The sequence below is a fragment of the Microcaecilia unicolor genome, chromosome 1 (assembly GCF_901765095.1).
Source record: "Microcaecilia unicolor chromosome 1, aMicUni1.1, whole genome shotgun sequence".
In the NCBI taxonomy this organism is placed as follows: domain Eukaryota; kingdom Metazoa; phylum Chordata; class Amphibia; order Gymnophiona; family Siphonopidae; genus Microcaecilia; species Microcaecilia unicolor.
Genome location: NC_044031.1, coordinates 65,897,442 through 65,919,779, shown reverse-complemented (window position 1 = coordinate 65,919,779; position 22,338 = coordinate 65,897,442). Strand labels below are relative to the sequence as shown.

General features: G+C 45.2%; 1 protein-coding gene across 1 annotated transcript in view; it reads left to right on the top strand.

The window, feature by feature from the left end:
• Positions 1-22,338, top strand: part of TTC21A (tetratricopeptide repeat domain 21A) — a 294,579-nt gene that overhangs the window by 172,380 nt on the left and 99,861 nt on the right. The window contains 2 exon segments of the mRNA XM_030198073.1: positions 8,437-8,547; positions 13,958-14,096. Of these exon segments, the coding sequence (XP_030053933.1) occupies positions 8,437-8,547; positions 13,958-14,096 (250 nt within the window).

The following is a 22,338-nucleotide window of genomic DNA, read 5'->3' as shown; positions in this document are numbered from 1 at the left end:
ATCCACTTTGGAGCTTCCAATGATAAGTCAGTTGTCTAAGTAAGGAAAGACAAATACTCTGTTCTTTCTGAGAAAAGCTGCTACCACTTCCAGGCATTTGGTGAACAGTCTAGGTGCAAACCAAAGTCCGAATGACAGGACCTTAAACTGGAAATGTTAGTTGTTCAAAGTAAAGGGGGTACTTCCAGTGGCTGCAGTGTATTAGGATATGAGCATAAGCGTCCTTGCAATCCAAAGTTGCCAGCCAAGCATTTGGAAGAAGAAGCTGTAGTATTGACTGTAAGGAGTGCATTCAAAATTTCTCCTTTTTGAGAAAAAGGTTCAAATTCTTGAGATCGAGAATGGGACAGAAGCCATATGACTTTCTGGGTATTAGAAAATATCAGGAGAAAAAAACCTTGTGGAACATCAGGGGGTGGGAGCAACTCTGTTGCTTGAATTTGAAGAAGAGAGTGTATCTCTTAAGTAAGGATGACGGATTGGTGAGAGGAGTGATGGGCGATGGCCTGAGGAGAAGGAGAAATGAAATTCAGATGGTAGACCTGGGAGATAATTTGTAATATCCAGTTGTCTGTGGTAATGTTGCTCCATTCTTGGTAGAAAAACTGAAGGCAGCTGCCTAATGGTAAAGGGTCAAAAACCTGGGGCCTGCTTAGTAGAAATGGAAGAAGCAGCAGGTTGGGATCTCCTCTCATGTGGCCTCTGGCATGGAGAGGCAGATTGTTGAAGTTGCTTAGGCTATTGGTGTCCATAGTAGGGCTAGTACCTGCATGTAGAAGAAGCCTGGGAAGGAAATGGTGACAAATATGGTCATCTGTAAGTGGAATACTGGTACTTTTTGTATGAAGATTGACCATCAGCAGGGTTAGAGAGCTCTTTAAAAGTTGATCGGTCATCTTTAACCTTGGTGACAGCATCTTTAACTTTGTCACTGAAAAGACTGTCCCCTTGACATGGGGCATCTGCCAGTGGGTCATAGAGGTCATCTCGAAGACTTAAAGCATGCAACCTTGCAGTGCGCCTAGCTGAAACAAGAGACAGCAGCAATGTGTGAAGTGGTATCATATAGATCACAGGTGTTTCTAATAAGATGAAACGTTATATCCGTTTAACACAAGACTATCTGTACTTCAGGAAGCAGGTGAAAGCTGGGCTCTTCAATCAGGCCTTTAATGGAAGAAGTAACTAACTTGTTAGCCTCACTCACACACACAAGGAGTGTCACGGGCTGCACATACTGCAGCAGGACATGTTTATTCACTCCTACTACCCTAGCTGAGATAATATTTAGCCATCTCTCTGACCTCATGTGCACCTTTCTTTAAATTAGTCATCTTATTTTCTAACTCCTCTTATTTATCTATATGTTAACCATCTCTCTGACCTCATGTGCAACTTTCTTTAAATTAGTCACCTTACTTTCTAACTCTTCTTACTTAATCTCTTACCTATCATATAACCGAGAGGAAGGCTGCCAGCTCAAATAATTCTGTTATGGGTTTGGTGTTGCTGCTGTTCGTACAGCAGGAGATGGCTGGCTGACACCTGATGTTGCCCAGAGGGGTATGTGAAAGGTTCCAGTTACAAAAAAAATTCTAGGGCTGTGGTGACCTTCAGGTGCACTGACAAAGTGTGTCCCTTCATGTATTTGGGACCCTCCTTGTTTTCTGGTGCCCCCTATGTCTCCTATGAGCAAGGGCCCACAAGAGTAACACCTTGCTTCCACCCATGCTTAAATCTACTACCAGATGTACCGTCAGTGTCCACCACCAGCTGAGGTAACTTACCACACATACACACACAAGGTTAAACAGACAGCTAGACACAGGCACACAGTGATAGATGAGCACACCCAAATGTGCTCACGTGCATTCACACACACAGACTTGCACAGAGAGATGGAGTGGAGGTGTTGGAGGGGGGCTGAGGAATGCAGGAGTTTAGGGTGCTGGAAAAGGTGTTTGGTAAAAAGGGGCAATATGGAGCAGATGGGTGTTGAGTGCTGTATAGCATAGGCGCCCGGTATAAGAGGCTTGGGGAGGCTAAGCCTCCTCTGCTGCAGCAGGATGGATCAGCTGTTTCTCCCGGGAGTCCTGCTGCTCTGGGGGGGGGGGGGTTAAATTGTTGATTTACCTCCATCCTCGCAGCAGCAGCTGCAGTGAAAGTCCATCTCTAGCCTTGTGAAACCAGTTGTAGAAATTGGTTTATGGTTTAATTTGTTTACCGTACTGCTGGGAGAGCAGGGGGGTTGGCTGGAGGTGTCCTGGGTTGCCAGGGAGATATTTAATGAGGATGACTTCCTGCATGAGCAGTTCATACCAAAGAGACTTGCACTGACACCTGAGATTTTAACAGTGCTAAAAATAAGTTTTAAAAGTATTTGTATTAAATCTAATTGCAGAATTTAGGTTCTAAGAAGTGGGATTGGTATGCTATGTACTCAAATTTGCTCAAGCCATATGCAAATTAGTCTGTTTTTGGGAGGTTCTCATTTGCATATTTATGGGTAAAAATTGTTGGAAATGTTTACAGCCTTAATGTTAGGGCATGGCTCTGATCACAAATCTGAAGATTGATCCAAAAACGAAGGGTTTATCTAGTGTTTTTGACTAAAAATTCCCATTAGAGTGTCTGTATGTTAATCTATATTCAAATAGAGCTCTCTGATTGGATGAGCAGCTCCTGTTAGAAATCTGCCCGGGAACAGAGAGAAGAGAGCAACTGAAGATTTGGACTGAGAGGACATGCAGCTTTGAGCTCCGTGTGTAAGGATTGATAGAAAGAATTGAAATTATAAAAGAGTGCCTGATTATGTGGTAAATGAGAAAATATGAGTGAAAAGAGATTGGTGGAAATTTACAAGTTTGAGGTTTCACTATTGAGAAAAGGATCTGAATATTTCACTTGTAAGCCTTCCCTTCGTTCCCGTCAGTGTCCCGCCTTCTTCTGACGTCATTTCCTCTTTCCGCGAGGGCGGGACACTGACGGAAATGAAGGGAAGGCTTACAAGGCTAGAAACGGGCTTTCACTGCAGCTGCTGTGACGGAGGCAGGGGAGTGAGGAGAATTGTTGAGGGTGGGTATGGATGGCTGAAGGGGGGCAGGGGAGAGGAGAGAATCGCTGGGTGGGTGTGGATGGCTGGAGGGGGGCAGGGGAGAGGAGAGAATCGCTGGGTGGGTGTGGATGGCTGGAGGGGGCAGGGGAGAGGAGAGAATCGCTGGGTGGGTGTGGATGGCTGGAGGGGGCAGGGGAGAGGAGAGAATCGCTGGGTGGGTGTGGATGGCTGGAGGGGGCAGGGGAGAGGAGAGAATCGCTGGGTGGGTATGGATGGCTGGAGGGGGGCAGGGGAGAGGAGAGTTGCTGGACATGGATGGAGGAGAGGGAAGGGAGAGGGAAGAAATGCTGGACATGGATGGAGGGGAGGGAAGAGTGAGGAAGGAGATGAGGGAAAAGGAAGAGAGAAAAACTGCACATGGATGAAGAAAATAGGCAGAAGCTGGATCCACTAGATAGTCAAGTCTGTGGAGGACCCAGCTTTTACTTACGGATGTAGGACAAGAAATGAAGAAGAAAGGCGGAAAGTAAAGAAATAAATGGAAAGGAAGCCCTGGAAACGGAGTTAAGAGGACAGATAGCAGCAGAATCGATGATGAGCAGATGTTTTTCTGTGCATCAGGCCCTGAGTTCGGTGATATTCCACATCAAACAGGCACACATAAGTGCAGCATATTAGGTATGTGCACATGTCCCGAAAGGTGGTATGTTTGGGGCAGCAAATGGGTGTATGCTGGACAGGACCAGAATCCTCTCACATCAAACATATAAAATGCGAGTGACCGTAAATGCGCAGTAGACACTTCCCTCTCTGTCCTGCCCCCGCGTCGATACGTGATGACGAGGGCGGGACAGAGAGGGAAACTGCGCAAAGGGGAGGGAGGGAACCGCCCCCCCCCCCCGAGGTCGCCGCCCCCCCCTCCACCCGGCCCGGGACCTCTCTTCGCTACTGAACTTACATCGCCGAAAAAGCAGCAGGGCAGATCAGCTGAGCTGCAGTCGGCCTTCCTTCTCTGCCTGTGTCCCGCCCTCGTGTGATGTAACGTCGGCGAGGGTGGCACACAGGCAGGGAAGAAAGGTCGACGGGAGCTCAGCTGATCTGCCCTGCTGCGTTTTCCGCGATGTAAGTTCAATAGCGAAGAGAGGGCCCGGGCCGGGTGGAGGGGGGGCGGGGGCGGCGGCGACTCGGGGGGGCAGTAGCGGCAACCTCTGGGGGGAGGGGCGGTGGCGGCAACCTTGGGGGGGAGGGAGGGGAGGAGAAATGCTGGACATGGGAGGTATCAGAAGGAGGGGGGCCTTGGAGCTGGGAGGGAGGGACAGAAGGGGGCCTTCGAGCTGGCTGGCAGGCAGGGGCCCTTGGAGCTAGGATGGGGGAAAGGAACGAAGGGCGCCCTTTGGAGCTGGGGGGGGGAGGGACTGGGGCCTTGGAGCTGGCAGGGATGGAGGGAGAGCAGGGGGCCTTGCAGCGGCGAGGTGGGGGGAGGGGGCCCTGCAGCGGTGGGGGGAGGGGGCCCTGGAAAACCCCCATACCAATGCTCGCCCGTTTTAACGGGCTTAACGGCTAGTAGGATTATAATCCAGAAATATCAGGCATGCTGATGGTGTGAAAAGGATGCACCCAAATGTTCACCTGCTACAAATAGCAACTAAATTGCAGAGAAGATGTTTCTTTTGATCTGGAGTGTGAGTTGGTGTGTTGTGCTGCTGATTGGCTTTTCAGTGCATTCTCTAATTAGCTCTCTCTTTGCCCTCATCTAACACTATACAGCATAGGCGGTTGGTGGCCCAACTGTTTGGCGAGGCTAAAGGGGGGGGGGGGTTAGGGGTGGGGCCAGGGGTGGAGCTTAAATCCATAATTGTCTGATAACACACAGAAAAAATAAGTAAAAATAAAAGTCACAATTAATACCTTTTATTAAATTTAGATATTAGATATGTATCATATGTCAAAGAATAAAGTGGTTGCTCAAAGCATTTACTAACCACAATCGCTCAACTGCAAAACACTATGCACAACTTTGTGCAAAAACACACTCAGAACCTCACTGTACCATAAATATTACACTGGGCAGAACCTAATACACCAATATACCACCCATACGGAAAATGCAGACCGTCAACAATATGAAACAAGGGTTCATATCATCACAATTCTCATGTAGAGCCACAAAACACCCTAATTCATGTTTAATGTGGGATAAAATGCCATAAATAAGTAAATAAATATAAACTTTTAATGTTGAGCACCTGATTCTCAAAGTGGACATATTCCAAACACTATAATGAAAATAAAATGATCTTTTCTACCTTTGTTGTCTGGTGACTTTGTTTTTCTGACCATGCTGGCCCAGTATCCAATTCAGAATGACCGACCAATGCTCAACACTAACAGCATGCAAATTATATACATGCTATTAATTTTGAGTATTGGTTGGTAAAAGGGTCCGAGCATTCTTGGCGCATGCCCACAAGAGCTGTGTGGTTGGCACAGCTCTTGTGGGCATGTCCAGTGATTATTGCTCCCTTCCTGACCCTCCCCCCAACTTTAGTCCAGTGGACCATGAGCCCAACCCCCCCATATAGGTTTAAAACTCCTTGGTGGTCCAGTGGACCCCATCCCACCCCCCCGGAATCAAAAACTCCCTGATGGTCCAGTGCACCCCCTCAAGCCCCCGTGCCCCACAACACAAAACCCTCTGTAGTGGTCTAATGAGCTCCACCCCTTCACATACCTTGAGAGTTGGATGCAGAAGGGCAGGAGCAACACCTACTCCCTCCTGCCTCTGGGTCCACCCTTCTCAAAATGGTGGCACCCAGCCCCTACCCAGTGTATCCTGGGTGCACTGGGAGGGGCTAAGTCCAATATAAAGGAAAAAACTCCTTATATGGTGCTAGCCCCTCCAAGTGCATCCCAGGATGTACCGGGCAGGGGCCGAGTGCTGCCATTTTGAGAAGAGCGGGCCCAGAGGCAGGAGGAAATAGGTGTTGCTTCTGCCTCCAACTCTCAAGATATGTGGAGGTTTTTGAATTATCTGTATGTGTGTGTGTGTGGGGGGGGGGGGGGGGGGAGGAGTCAAGAAGTGGTCCACTGGACCATCAGGGAATTTTTGTTTCCAGGGGCTGGGGGAGGGGGGGTCGAGAGGGGGTCTGCTGGATCACCAAGGAGGTTTTAAAGGTTTTGGGGCAGTCAGGCCCGCTGGACCACCAAGGAGTTTTTGTTTCGGGGGGGCTCAAGAGGGAGGTCTACTGGACCATCAGGGATACCATGAAGTTTTGGGGGTGGGGGTGGTCAGGGGTCCAGTCTGTTTGTACTGCATAGTGCAAGCAGACTGTTCCCATAACAGCTCTAGACCTGCCATAAAGTTTTGCAAGTTAAAGGTAGGCACATGTTAAAGGTAGGTGTACAGAAATGTCTGTGCATCGCTTTGACTGCTCATTTTAATACTGATGAGCTTGTTGTAATACTTTTGCATAGGGTAGTCGCTAGCTGCTATGGCAAATGACAAAAGGGATGCAGAACCCCTTTGTGCATAAAGCGCTAAATAACATTGGCTTTAGACCGGCTGCAAACATTGCAAGCATGGTAAGTTTTGTGCATCAGGCCCTCACTCCCAGCTTTTGGGGGCTAGTTGTTGATTTTGGGCATGCTAATGGTGCCTAACTTTAATAGAATTGCTGCCATTAATGCTAGGGCAAAGTGTGGGTGGTAAATAAGCGGTTCTGGGAAATATGCAGATAGTGGTGATATTCAGTCTGCTATCTAGATAACTTATCACTGCAGTCTGGATAACGTCTGCGGTTGCCATTCTATCCAAGAATTCAGTGCCACTATCTGGATAGTGGTGCTGAATATCCAGATTATTTTTTAACCACCATAGCTAGAATTAAAAATAAAAAACCCACTGACCATGGTGGATGAATATTGACCTGCTGGCATTTACAAGAATGATGGACTCTTAATGCGAAATTCAGAGATGTAAATGTTCCTGGGACATAGTGGAATATCCCTCAGACTGGCCAAAATTTCATTTCTGTAGAATAAGAGCAAATGCCATGAATTGGTGGAGGAGTATCCTAGAGGTTAAAGTAGGAAGCTCAAAAACTAGGGAAGACAGGATTCAAATCCTGCTGATGCTCATTCTGACCTTGGGAAAGCTACTTAACCTTCCATTGCTTCAGGTATAAACTTGAATTGGGAACCCCGAGAGTTCGGGCTGAGCATGTTCAGCAACATAGGAGAAACAAAAACAGTAATGTATTTCCTCTTGTACTTAAAAAAAAAAATTACAAAGATATCCGTGTTGCACATTTCCCAAAGCTAACATATTCCAACAAATAAACTCAGAATAAAACATATCTCCAACTGCACTTCCCAAACTGCAAGGGTGTCAAATATAAGTTGATTTTCACCTCTTCTTTTCGCTACTGGAGTCCCAAATACTGGAATGCTCTTCCGCAGCACCTCAAAATGCAAACGGACCACACCCTCTTCAAACAAATGCTAAAGACTTATTTCTTTGTTAAAACGTACTCCCCTAATTACTCTGCTGATTAATATACCCTTTATCCTCCCCCACCCTGCTTAGTTCCCCACCGTTAGCTTCTGCTTCCCTGGTCTTTCCGTTGTCAACTTTATCTGCATTTTCTTAATTTGTAATTTTCCTAATTTTCTGTAAGCCACATTGTGCCTGCATGTGTGGGAAAATGTGGGATACAAATGAACCTTAAATAAAAAATAAATAAACTTAGGGCTCCTTTTACCAAGCTGCGGTAAAAGGGGGCCTGTGGTAGCATTGGTTCATGTTTTTGGTGCGTGCTGAGGCCCCCTTTTACCGCAGTGAGTAAAAGGCTGGGAATTATTTTAACCAAATGGCCCTGTGCTAATCACAGGGATTGATGTGTGGCCATTTCCGTGGGGAGGACTTACTGCTACCTATTTAGGTGACGGTAAAGGCTCCTGTGGTAACCTGGCAATGCGTGGCACTGACTGATTACCACCAGGTAAACCCCAGCACTACAAAAATAAAAAATATTTTTGTTTCTGGAAATGGCGCATGCTGGGGGTGGGAACTACCACCGGGCTCCTTCAGTAGCCCGGCAGTAGTTCTGAACTGGCATACAGCAAGCCCAATGGTGTGCAACAAACCCTTTGTAAAAGAATCCCCTATATTGCAAGTCCTCTAGGGATAGGGAAATACCTGCTGTACCTGAATGTAACTAATCAAAAGCTTCTAATTATAAGGTGTGAGCTAAATCCAGATTAGAGAACAAAAATATTTCTAGCTGTGCAGCTATTTACACAACTCAGGAATTTTGTAGAACTGAGGTTAATATGTTGATTGCAAACATATGAACTCTTAATTTCTCATAAATTATTTATAGCCAGAGAAAGCTTTAGAAGTCTATGATCAAGCTCAGAGGAAGAATCCCCGAGACGCAGCATTGGCCAGAAGAATTGGACAAGCTCTAATAAAAACTCACCAGTATAAAAAGGTACTGAACACAACCTATGAAGGTGATGGGTTTGATAATATAGTATCAATGTGTAATATTTACCATAGATTCATCCTGATTATATCTCTACTGTTTAAATCCTAACTACATTTCTAGTTTCTTCACAAGTAATTGCGATTTATAGTTATTTCAAAGTAGTATTACTAAATGTAAAAGCTACTACTAAGTGATTTGGTGCTGTCAAACTGCTCCTTCCCGGTTATAACTGCTTCATCCACTGCCTTCTCCCATCCTTTGACATCCTTAGGGCCCCATTCTGTCACCACTTCTTTTCAGCCTCTTACTCTCTTACCTATCTATATGTTAACCATTTCTCTGACCTCATGCACAACTTTCTTTAAATTAGTCACCTTACTTTCTAACTCCTCTTACTCTCTTACCTCTCTGTAGGTTCCACCTTTGCTTATACCCTATACTGTCAATTAAAATGTTCTATTACGTATTGTGTTAAATGTTCTATTACGAATTGTGCTGACATTGTAAGTAGTACACTATGAGGGGCATAATCGAAAGGGACGTCCTCATTTCGATTTGGACGTCTTCGCAGAATGTCCTGATGGAGGGGCAGGGAAACCCATATTCTCCGAGGACAAGCAGGCTGCTTATTCTCACGATTGGGTCGTCGTCCGCAACGGCCCAGGAGACCGGGAAAAATTTGCAGAGCAAAAGCAAAGAACTTTCCAGAATTCTCTGTCGCGCAGGCAGAACACTCCGCGCATGCGAGAACGGCTTCCCGCCCGCTACGCGAGCGTGCCCTCCTCATTTACTTTTTTTCCGTGATGGTGGTAACAGAGTTTTTTCTTGTTCTGTGTTGCCTTCGGCCCAGGAGATCGCATGTGAGTTTTTCTTTTTGTTATATTTTCTCTTTGTTTAGCTTTTCTAAAAACTTTTTTTTTTTTAATTTGTACTTTAGTTCCTTATTTTCTTAGTTTTTCTCACTATTTGTAAGTTTTCTTTTCTTTTTGTTGCGGCCCACTTTTGGCCGTGCGGTCGGGGTTAGATATCTCACAGCTTCTGGATACTGGATTCAGATATGGCAGCAGGCACTTCTTTCCTGTAAAACCCTGTTCCTTTTTATCTCAGCTTCGAGGGTTGTCTTCCTAATCCTCACTTCCAGGATCAGTGGAACCATTTTCTTTTTACTCCTCTCAGAGGCCTTCTCTTGTCCCTTACTCCTTAAAGTAATTAATTAGTTTTGGTGCTTTGCCTTGGCCACACATGTAAAGTATGTTGTTGGTGCAGTGGCTTAGCCAGCCAAAGGCCCAAGATGTGATGGTACAGGAAACTGCTTTTGGGCTTGGTATTTATACCAATGTTTTCCCTCTGATATGAGATCTTCTCCTACCATTACCTCCATAGTAAGACTAGAAAGACTTGCAGGCATATTTTCGAAAGAAAAGGGTGTCCATGTTTCGACACAAATCGGGAGATGGGCGTCCTTCTCCCAGGGTCGCCCAAATCGGCATAATCGAAAGCCGATTTTGGGCGCCTTCAACTGCTTTCCGTCGCGGGGATGACCAAAGTTCCCAGGGGCGTGTCGGAAGCATAGTGAAGGCGGGACTGGGGCGTACTTAACACATGGGAGTCCTCGGCCGATAATGGAAAAAAGAAGGGTGTCCCAGGCGAGCACTTGGCCGACTTTACTTGGCCCATTTTTTCTTGCGACCAAGCCTCAAAAAGTTGTCCGGACTGACCAGATGACCACCGGAGGGAATCAGGGATGACCTCCCCTTACTACCCCAGTGGTCACTAACCCCCTCCCACCCTAAAAAAAACTTTAAAAATATTTTTTGCCAGCCTCAAATGTCATACCCAGCTCCCTGACAGCAGTATGAAGGTCCCTGGAGCAGTTTTAGTGGGTGAAGTGCACTTCAGGCAGGTGGACCCAGGTCCATCCCTCCCCCTACCTGTTACACTTGTGGTGGAAAATGTGAGCCCTTCAAAACCCACCAGAAACCTACTGTACCCTCATATAGGTGCCCCCCTTCACCCCTTAGGGCTATGGTAGTGTTGTAGAGTTGTGGGGAGTGGGTTTGGGGGGCTCATCACCGAAGGTAAGAGAGCTATGCACCTGGGAGCAATTTGTGAAGTTCACTGCAGTGCCCCCTAGGGTGCCCGGTTGGTGTCCTGGCATGTCAGGGGGACCAGTGCACTACAAATGCTGGCTCCTCCCATGACCAAATGGCTTGAATTTGGTCATTTCTGAGATGGGCGTCCTGAAAACCGGGGACGACCATCTCTAAGGTCGACCTAAAAATGCTGAGATTTGGGCGTCCCCGACCGTATTATCAAAATGAAAGATGGATGCCCAGCTTGTTTCGATAATACGGGTTTCCCTGCCCCTTCGCCGGGACATCCTGCGAGGACGTCCTCAGAAAAACTTGGGCGCCCTGTTTGATTATGCCCCTCTTGGTGGCATAAAATGGTCACACATAAAATAATTAGTGAGTCACTAGAGGTCTCTACCCTCCAAACAGGTAGAACTTTAGGGGTCTGTATATCATGAACACTGTCCTGCTTATAATCGAAAGAGAAAAACGCCTATATTGCGACCCAAATCGGGAGATGGGCGTCTTTCTCCCATGGGTGCCCAAATCGGTATAATCGAAAGCCGATTTTGGGCGTTTCCAACTGCAATCCGTCGCAGAAACGGGTAATGGTGGGGGCATGTCGGAGGCGTAGTGAAGGCGGAACTGGGGTGTGGTTATTGACCGAGGAGAGATGGGCGTCTTTAGCTGATAATTGAAAAAAAAGGCGTTTTTACCGCGATTTTGGGTCACTTTTTTTGGACTCTTTTTTTTCACGAACAGGTCCAAAAAAGTGCCTCAACTGACCAGATGACCACTGGAGGGAATCGGGGAGGATCTCCCTGGACTCCTCCAGTGGTCACTAACCCCCTCCCACCAAAAAAACCCCACTTTAAAAACTTTTTTTCCAGCCTGTATGCCAGCCTCAAATGCCGTACCCACCTCCATGACAGCAGAATGTGTTCGATCCTGTCACAGCCTTTCCCTGGGTCAGATATGGCTCTCAGGTGCAGTACAGGGTCACATCAGCATTGCATTGTGGTGGGTGTAGGGTATTGGGCTCCGTGATTTCATTAGCTTGTGTTACAGTCTCACGATGTTGGTAGTTGGTAGGCTCTTCTCCCATGATGCTTTTCCCCCTGCCTACTGGGTCAGAGTGTGCCCTGTTGTGTTTCCTGTTGTAGTCCATGCGGTAGTGGCCAGTTTTGTAAGCCAGTTTTAGTTCCCTTTCCTGTGTTAGCCACGTTAGACAACTTAGTTCTTACCTTAAATGTGGCTGAAAGAGGGCATTGTACAGCATTCTGCCGGCTCTGACCTACTGCTCATCTCAGTACCAGAGAGACTCGTTGCCAGTGGGGCACAACCTCTGATCTGCAGTTAACTGTGAGTAAACGCGGTTATTCCAATAAAGGACGTTTTCGGAGAGATTAGTCTTCAGGTGTCAACTGGTGTGCCAATGTTATATAGCAGCAACAAGTCCTAGAGGCCTGCGTGTATGCAGGTCCCTGGAGCACTTTTAGTGGGTACCGCAGTGCACTTCAGCCAGGTGGACCCAGGCCCATCTCCCCCCTACCTGTAACACTTGTGCTGGTAAATGGGAGGCCTCCAAAACCCACTGTACCCACATGTAGGTGCCCCCTTCACCCCTAAGAGCTATGATAATGTTGTACATTTGTGGGTAGTGGGTTTTGGGGGAGGGGGGTTGGGAGCTCAGCACCCGTGATAAGGGAGCTATGCATGTGGGAGCTTTTTCTGAAGTCCACCGCACTGACTTAGGGTGCCCAGTTGGTGTCCTGGCATATTAGGGGGGCCAGTGTACTACAAATCGTGGCCCCTCCCATGGCCAAATGGCTCGGATTAGGACGTTTTTGAGCTGGGCGTTTTTAGTTTTCATTATCGCTAAAAAAAACAAACGCCCAGCTCAAAAACGTCCATTTTTTCGAAAATACGGCTCGGCCCGCCCCTTCACAGACCCGTTCTCGGAGATAAACGCTCATGGAGATAGGCGTTTGCGTTCGATTATGCCCCTCCACGTCTATTAATATATAAGCTATTTAAGTTTGTCTGAGTTTAGCTTAACCACATGAGATGTTATGTTCAAGTTAAGTTTTGCTCTTTGTTTTTCTATTTCATGAAAATTTTGTTATAATATATTCATCTATTGTATCTTTTATAGTTTGACTGATGATGCTAATAAACAGATTTGAACTGAAAACATCCTAGAAGTGCTCTGAAATGCAATATTTTCTCAGCTCTTTCCTGACGGTTTTTACAATTCCTTTCTAGCAGATTCAAATAAAGTACAAGGGTGGCATAGGTTGGCTCCCACAGTTTTCCACTGGAGGAAAAGCAAACCAAAAATGCTTTTTTTCTTTCCATAAAAAATAATGGACCCTACATGGGCAAAAGAGAGGTCACTCAAACTTATTCCTGTCCTATATAGGAGTAAATATATATGAGGCAGAGGCCTGGGTGGGTTGAAAAAAGTGGCAGAGATGAGATGAATAAACTTTAGGAAATAGGTCCAAAGTAGAGGGGTGCCCAGCAATGAAGAAAATAGATGGACTTCACCTCCTGCATGCTTTTATTTTGGAACCCTTTCCAATATGTTTCTGTGTTTCAAAACACACCACATAGCAGACAGATATCCCTTTAAATGACTTTAGATGTTAAAATTACTTACCAGATGGGGGACCAAACCTCCAAGGGTGAATCGAGCACATAGTTCTTAGCAAAGAAAGTTGTATTAGTTACTCAGTAACATATTAAACTATTTTGGCAGATTCTATATATGGTGCTTAAAATTGTGTATGCAAATTCAGGCATGTACCCAATCTGTGCATGCAATTTAATTGGTTAATGAGCATGGCACTAATAATGGGGCCCTAACAACCAATTGGTGTAAATTGACAAAAATTTGAATTTACGTGCACATCTTGCTAAGCGCTATTCTATAAAGATGCACGCTTAAATCCTTTATTACGTAACTGAAAAGGTGGTATGGTCATAGGAGGAGCATGGGTGGGTTGGGGCATTCTCTGGAGATGCACACAGTTTTATGGAATTTGGGGAATCTGCCTAATTTATGTGCCAGGATTTACACCAGCTTTCAGTTGGTGTAAATGCTTATGCCTAAAAGTTGGGCGCAGAATCCCGGAGGTACGCACTATTCTATAAACAGTGCCTAACTCTGAGCACCGTTTATAGAATAGCGCAGAGTTAAGTTTTTGTTCAGCACCCACATTTGGGTGCCATTTATAGAATTTCCCTCCCTTTGTGTCTAGTTTCATATATGCAGCTATTTTGGAAAGCTCGGTGCTCTCCTGCTGTTCAATGTCTTAATAAAGCTTTTTGCCATTTAGGCTATCAACTACTATGAAGCTGCTCTTAAGATCAGTGGGCAGGACTTCCTCTGTTATGATCTTGCTGAACTCCTCCTTAAACTTAAGCAGTATGACAAAGCAGAAAAAGCTCTAAAACAGGCTCTGGAACATGAACCTGGTAATGTTAATTGCTATTCTCTACTGATATCATCACTATTGTGAAATGACATACTATGGGGACCTTTTATTAAGCTGCAGTAAACACTAGCACGTGCTTATTGCGGGGTAAAAGGCATTCTCCGAAGATAAGCAGGCTGCTTGTTCTCACAAACCCACCCACCTCCCCTTTGGAGATGTTGTTTGTTTACTATTTACTTTTTGATTAAACTGAGTGGGAATGCTCATGCGACGGGCGAGAAATCGGTGCGCGGTACGCGCTGCACGCGCGCCAGAAGACTCTGGCAAGATATTTTCATTTTTTGTTTGCAAAAATGCCAGTTCCCGGGCCAACACAAACGTCGACCCACATGTGAGAACAATCAGCCTGCTGTCCTCGGAGAATACCTTCTACAGGTATGTATCTTCGCTGTACTGTGAGATGTGCTCAGGCATGCCGTGGTAGTTTTGTGTTCCGTAGGTGCTTCCTACGTGCCAAAAAATAGAAAATATTTTTAGCACTGGGGGCGGGTCTGGGAGTGGAGGGTAGGCATACTGAGTGCTAATTGGTTACCACAGCTACATCACTGTGCTCTAACTGAATAGCATGTGGTTAGCGTGGGAGCTCTTACCGCCTAGAAAATAGGTGTCAAAAAGAGCTCACATGCTAATAAGGAAACTAGCGCATGGCCATTAATAGAGTAAATGGAACATGCACCCATTTTACAGCCACACTATAAGTGGCATCAGTGTGTGGGAAAGCCCCATGCTAATGAAAACATTAGCCCTTTTTTAGCACAGTTTAGTAAAAGGGCCACTTGATTTGTTATACTGTCCAATTATAGTAACTGAAGGAAATGTGAATGCTTATTTTTTAATTTGGGGAAATAAAGATCTCTTTTTTCTACAATAGGTTCCTTTGTCTATGGCCAACTTTTGAAGTTTTATCAAGAGTGACATATTAATATGTCTCAATTAAGATATCCTTCTATCTGTTGTGCAAGTCTTTTCGCTGCTGTGTGAGGGCGAGTCTCCTGGTATTTTTCATAAGTTAGGCTTTTAAAAAGTTTTATTTTCTGAGGCCTATTGGGTCCTCTTAGACTTTGAGCAACCAGCAGAGTACATTTTTCACAATCAAGTTGTTTATTTCACTGCAGCTATTTTTCCGGACATGTCCCAGAAAAAGGTTCCCAGTGGCTTTAAGAAATGTGCCAGGTGTAATAGGACCATATCCATCATGGATACTCATAACTGGTGCCTTCAATGCCTGGGACCAGATCATGATCCCTCGTCTTCTATTTTCTGTTTGCAGATGTCAAGGAGACACATCAGAAGTTGTGAGAAACAGTGCCAAAGGATTTTTGGCACAGATAAGTAAAGTCATATTAGCATCAGAAACACTGGTCTCCATGGCTCTGGGAGGTGTATTGGCCACTGGGGATGCATTGACATCAAGAGGGTCACAACCTCCCTTGATATTGAATATCAATAGAGACGATTGGGATCAGACAGCCTCTTATCCCCTCCTAAGAAAGAGGATGGATTTGTCCTCATTCTCTTTGTCACTGAGGGATGCAGATTTGTCCTTGAGTATTATGTGTAATTTTGGTTGCTGCATCTTAGAAAAAGAGAGATATGGAACTGGAAAAGGTACAGAGAAGGGTGACTAAAATGATTTAAAGGATGGAAGGACTCTTATATGAGGAAAGGGCCAACAAGATAGGACACTTCAGCCTGAAGAAGAGATGGCTCAGGGGAGAAATGATATAGGTCTATCATATCTCCCCTGAGTGGAGTGGAAAGGGTAACTGTGAATCAATTGTTCACTCTTTCAAAATGTACAGACTAGGGGACCAGTAGCATATTTACAACAAATAGGAGAAAATATTTTTTTCACTCAGCATATAGTTCATCTCTGGAACTCATTGTTGGAGCAAGTGGTAAGAGTAGTTAAAATAGCTGGTTTAAAAAAGGTTTGGACAAATTCTTGGAGAAAATGTCCATAAACTGTTACTAAGGCAGACCTGGGGAAAGCCATTGCTTATCCTTGGTAATAAGTAGCATGGAATCTTGCCACTTTTTCAGACTCTAACTTGGACTGGCCACTGTTGGAAACAAGGTATTAGGCTAGATGGACCCTTGGTCTGAACCAGTAGGGCAACACTTATGTTCTTGTTCTGGATATTGGGTGAAGGTCAAGGCTTACCAACATTGATCCCCATTGAGGCATGGTGCCAAGAGCATTGAGGCACTGAGGTGAATGGTGCCCTTGAAATACCCTGGACAGCTTACCATTCTTGACATTGGAGTGGACTTACCAGCCTCTAAGGAGCTAAGACCTTGCATCTGATACACTTCAAGTGTCTCAGAAGGCATGACCACACTGATTGAACTATCCTCAACCCCAGTCCTACACAAAAAATTGCTTGAATAGACTTGTTAGAGACAAGTCTCAAGATCAGTTTCATTAGAGTTCATCTTAGTGCGGTGGCACTTACCTTCATCACGTAGAAGAAAAATCCATCTCTGCTCAGCCTTAAGTTGTTTGATTCATCCGAGACTGGCTTCTATTGAAGCCTTCCATAAAGTCTCCTACACTGTCATGGAATCTCAGTGAAATCTTTAATCCAGTTGATGAAAACTTGATACCTGACCCTAAAGTAGCTGATCTGGAAGGTCCTATTTTTGGTGTTGGTCACTTCAGTCCACAGGGTCAGTGAGCTCCAGGCCCTAGTAGCTGAGCTATCTTACACCAAGTTTTCCAAAAATAGAGTGGTCTTGTGCATACATCCTTTCTAAAGTAATCTCGGAATTCCATATTTACCAGTCAGTTATTCTGCCACCATTCATTCCTAGACCTAATGCCCACAAAGGAGAAAGCGCATTATATACTTTGGACTGCAAGAGAGCCTTGGCCTTCTATCTGGAGTGGACTAAATCCCATATTAAGTCCACCCAGCTTTTTGTTTATTTCAGCCCAACAGAATTGGGGCTATCATTAGCAAACACACTTTTTCAAATTGTATAGCAGACTGCATTTCCTTTACTTATGCCCAAGCTTGACTGTTTCTAGAGGGACATGTCATGGCTTGTAATATCAAAAATATGTTTGCATTGGTAGACTACTTGAGATCAGCCTCCATGGAGGAAATTTGCAGAGCTGCAAAGTGATCCACACATTCACATCGCACTACGGTTTAGAGCAGGAATCCCAATGCTACAGTCAATTTGATCAGGCAGTCCTTCAGAATCTATTTGGGGTCTAGAATATAACTCCACCCCCCTAGGCCCAATTCTTTTTGTTTCTGGCTACGTTAAGAAAAATGAGAATTAAATGTTAATACAAGTTGATGATACATAAGCTCAGAATTTTGTTGGCGTGTCTGATGCGGGCCCAATTATTGGAGGTCTCCACATGATCTGAGAAATGGTAAAATAATATTTTCTTTATAAGCTTTAGAAGAAAGGGTATATGGGATATTTAGACAATAACTGGTGGGGTCATGTTTAAGCTGGATTTCTTCAAAACCAGATGCACTATTGAGGTTTTACAGGATGCTGGGATGGCTCCCATTGAAAGACTATTTCCAGTCATACATAGAGCAACAGAAAGGAGCTTGTGGATACAGTTGGTAAGCCAAGAAGGAGGCAGGAGGTCCAAAGAACAAAATTTTTCTTAGACAAAATTTTTTAGTAAGATCAGAGGTAGAGGGCAGATTGAAAGAGGACTATGTCGCACAGGCAATAGGAGTGGGAGGATTTGCAGGCACCGACACAGATAGAGTGGAAATAGGAAGGATAGATGCTGCCAGTGTGGTCCCAGAACTCAAATGGGGAAAAGTAGAGTTAATTTTCTGAACTTTATTTTCAAAGCTCAAAGCAAAATCATCTGGTGTGAGTAATTACAGCTGGCTGAGATGGTCCAAGGGAGAATAACTTTGATTGTAGTCGAAAAAGAGCCTGAGATTGATTAGGGGCTTTGTGTACAAGTTTCGAATAGTAATCCCACTGAGTTTTCTTTAACTGAGTGAAATATTCTTCGAGATGGCTTCCCAGGAACAGAGAGTATAACTATATGCACCATTTTTAGTTTTCAAAAATATGCACATATTTTCACTTAGAAATAGTAAACTCAGCAGGTGTAAATGTTGACAGTACGGCAAAAATGAGAAGGGGATCTGGATCTATGCCATGCTCTTTCAGCATGGTGAAGTTCTCATTTAGGTGAAGATTGTCATCATACCAAGGTTTATGATAAAAGTCTACTTGGGGCGGGGTATGATAGGGGTAAAAGGTTGTAAGGCAGAGGTTAGACTAGAACACCAGATAGATAGTGGTAGAACCTTGAAGTCAGCTAGAAAAAACAGCATGAAGGAGAGATAAAGTACAGGGGTCAACTGTCCTAAAATCTAGGTAAGAAGAACTAATCTAGGAAGGGATGGAGGAGTGACCTAGTGGCTAGTGCACTAGTCTTGACATCCAGAGGTGGCCAGTTCAAATCCTACTGCTGCTCCTTGTGATCTTGGGCAAGTCACTAAATCAGGGGCTTAGCCAGATACCCAATTTTGGGTGGGCCTGGATCCAAGATGGGTGGGCAGAAGAACTCCATTTTTCCCACAGGTGATTTGGTCTCTCCCTCTCTCGCCTGCATGTCATATGGTCTCTCAAACATCCCCCCTCTCCTGCATACTTTTTAAATAGCAGATTTTCACCAGCAGCGAGCAGCAACTAATACACACTGCTCATGTTGGCCCCAGAGCCTTCCCTCTGATGCAACTTCCTGTTTCCACATAGGCAGGAATACATCAGAGGGAAGGCAGTGGGGCTGGTGGGAGCAGTATATCAGTTGCTGCTCAATGCAGGCGAAGATCTGCTATTTACAAGGTATGCAGGAGGGACAGTCATTGGGAGTTTTTAGCTGGTGGGGCTTAGGGATCCCTGCCAGCCACATCATAGGTGTGCTGCTACTGGGTGGGCCTGAGCTCAAAGTGGGTGGGCCTGGGCCCAACCAAGCCCACCCTTGGCTACGCCACTGCACTTAATCCTCCATTGCCTCAGGTACAAAATTAGATTGTGAGCTTTTCAGGGACAGGGAAATACCCAGTGTACCTGCATGTAAACCATCTTGAGCTACTACTGAAAAGGTATGAGAAAAATCTAAAAATCTAAATAAGCATGAACAACAGACAAAGATAATTTAATTAGAAAATGATCAGTCCAAGGTAAAGATGACTAAAGAAATGGGACAGCAAGAAGGATGTACAGTGATATGTCACAACTAAATCCGAGATGTGGCCCACAAGATGGGTGGGGAAAGTAATGTGCTGAAAAAAGGAAAGATCAGAGAGAGAAACAAGAGAACCCTTTTATCATAAAGGCAAACAGGGTTGTCTACATGAAAGTTAAAATCACCTAGAATGATCAAATCTGGGAATAGGAGGGAAATATCTGTCAAACATTGGAAAAATCATTCTAGGAAAGAGACTTGGGGTGAGAGAGAAAATGAATAGGGCAAGGACCATATAAAAGCAGGAGTAGGGAATCAGAAAAAGGAAAGAGATGGTAGTCTATATTAGGAAAGGGAAGGGTAGAGGGAGGTAGAACTGCAAACCCACATCCATGCGATAAAGAGCTGCATGCCATAGAAAAAACTGTATAACCGGGAGGAAGGCATTGTAAAGGGACTCCTGAGAAAATTAATGAATCATGGGATAGAAAGCAATGTTCTGTTTTGGATTAGGAATTGGTTACTGGACAGAGGGTAGGGTTAAATGGCCATTTTTCTCAGTGGAGGAAAGTGAATAGCGGAATTAGAAAAGGTTCAAAGAAGAGCGACTAAAATGATAAACGGGATGTAACTCCTCTCATATGATAAAAGACTAAAGACATTAGGGCTCTTCGGTTTGGAAAAAAGACAGCTGAAGAGAGATATGATTGAGGTCTACAAAATCCTGAGTGGTGTAGAATGAGTAGAAGTGAAATGATTTTTTTTTTACTCTTTCAAAAAGTGCAAAGACTAGGGGACACTTTATGAAGTTACATGGAAACACTTTTAAAACAAATACGAGGAAATATTTTTTCACTCAATGAATAGTTAAGCTATTTACTTTTTACTGGAGGATGTAGTAGCAGGCATATCTGGGTTTAAAAAAGGTTTGGACAAGTTCATGGAGGAAAAGTCCATAGTCTACTATTGAGACAGACATGAGGAAGCCACTGCTTGCCCTGGGATTGGTAGCATGGAATGTTACTACTATTTGGGTTTCTGTCAGGTACTTGTGACATGGATTGGCCAGTGCTGGAAACAGGATACTGGGCAAGATGAACCATTAGTCTGACCCAGTATGACTATTCTTATGCCTTCATGGAGCCAGGTTTCCATGAGGAATAAAAGGTCGCTCAAAGTTAGATGCTCGGTTTTGCAAAAGGATCACAGGAGCACTCTGAATCAACCTCATAAAAAGTACTCGGAAGATCTTGCAGACAACATCCATGTTCAGAGACCACTCGTGAGGTTGCATGATCCTGCTCAACCTGTCTGCCAGACTGTTGTTTATGCCTGCCAGATACGTGGCTTGGAGAAACATGCCATGCTGCTGCGCCCAAAGCCACATCCTGACGGCTTCCTGACACAGAGAGCGAGATCCTGTGCTCCCCTGCTTGTTGGTGTAATACATTGCAACCTGATTGTCTGTCTGAATTCGGATAATCTGATTGGACAGCCGGTCTCTGAAAGTCTTTAGTGCATTCCAGATCGCTCGTAACTCCAGAAGGTTGATCTGAAGACCTGATTCCTGGGTGGACCAAGCTCCTTGAGTGTGCAGCCCATCTACATGAGCTCCTCACCCCAGGAGGGATGCATCCGTCATCAGCACTTTTTGTGGCTGAGGAATTTGGAATGGGCGTCCCAAGGTCAGATTGGAGCGAACGGTCCACCACTGAAGGGAATTGCAAAAATAGGTGGAAAGATGAATGACATCCTCTAGATCCCCCGTGACACCACTGGGAAGCTAGGGTGCACTGAGCTGATCTCACGTGTAGACGTGCTATGGGAATCACATGAACTGTGGAGGCCATGTGACCAAGAAGTCTCAACATCTGCTGAGCTGTGATCTGTTGAGATGTTCGAGCTGAGAAGGACGCCCATCTCCCGATTTGTGTTGGAAGATGGGCGCCCTTCTCTTTCGAAAATGCCCCTGATAGTGAAAAACAAAAGTAGAGTTGAAAACAACTGGTCACACTGCAGGGATGTGAGAGAGAGCTAATCGCATATATGGTCAGTTAGGGGTACATTCTGTCGGAGTTCCATCTGAACCAGTCAATTGTCTTGCCAACATTTTTTCCCCGTCCACATACCCGCCCTAGTGAGGACAAGTTGCACACCTTGGACTGTAAGAGAGCATTGGCCTTTTACGTGGAGCGGACAAAGCCCTATCGACAGTCCGCCCAGTTGTTTGTTTCTTTTGATCCCAACAGGATGGGAGTTGCCATCTGGAAACGCACCATATCCAATTGGCTAGCAGATTGCATTTCCTTCACTTATGCCCAAGCTGGGTTGACTTTAGAGGGCCATGTCACAGCTCACAATGGTAGAGCTATGGCTGCGTTAGTGGCTCACTTAAAGTCAACCTCCATTGAAGAAATTTGCAAGGCTGCAACATGGTCATCTGTCCACACATTCACATCTCACTACTGCCTTCAGCAGGATACCTGATGTGACAGTCGGTTTGGGCAGTCGGTGTTACAGAATCTGTTTGGGGTCTAGAATCCAACTCCACCCTCCTAGGCCCATTTCTGTTCTGTTCCAGGCTGCACTCTCACTTAGTTGTGTTTGTTTTCAGGTCAATCTCAGTTATGTCCTCCCCGTTGCGAGGCCCAATTGACCAATGTTTGTTGTTTTGAGTGAGCCTCGGTGCTAGGGGTACCCCATCAGTGATACTATTCAGCCTGCTTGTCCTCGGAGAAAATGAAGATACATACCTGTAGCAGGTATTCTCCGAGGACAGCAGGCTGAATAGTATCACAACCCACCCTCCTCCCCTTAGGAGTTGCTATTTTCTTGTTTGCTTTTTATATAACGGAGGGAAGCGTGCAGGCGTCGCGGGCGGGAAGTCACTCACGCATGCGCGGTGCATTGTCCCCGCGCGCGTTGCGCTTCTTCTAGAACTTTTAAGCTTTTTAATCTGCGGTCTCCTGGGCCGTCGCAGACGACGACCCATCAGTGATACTATTCAGCCTGCTGTCCTTGGAGAATACCTGCTACA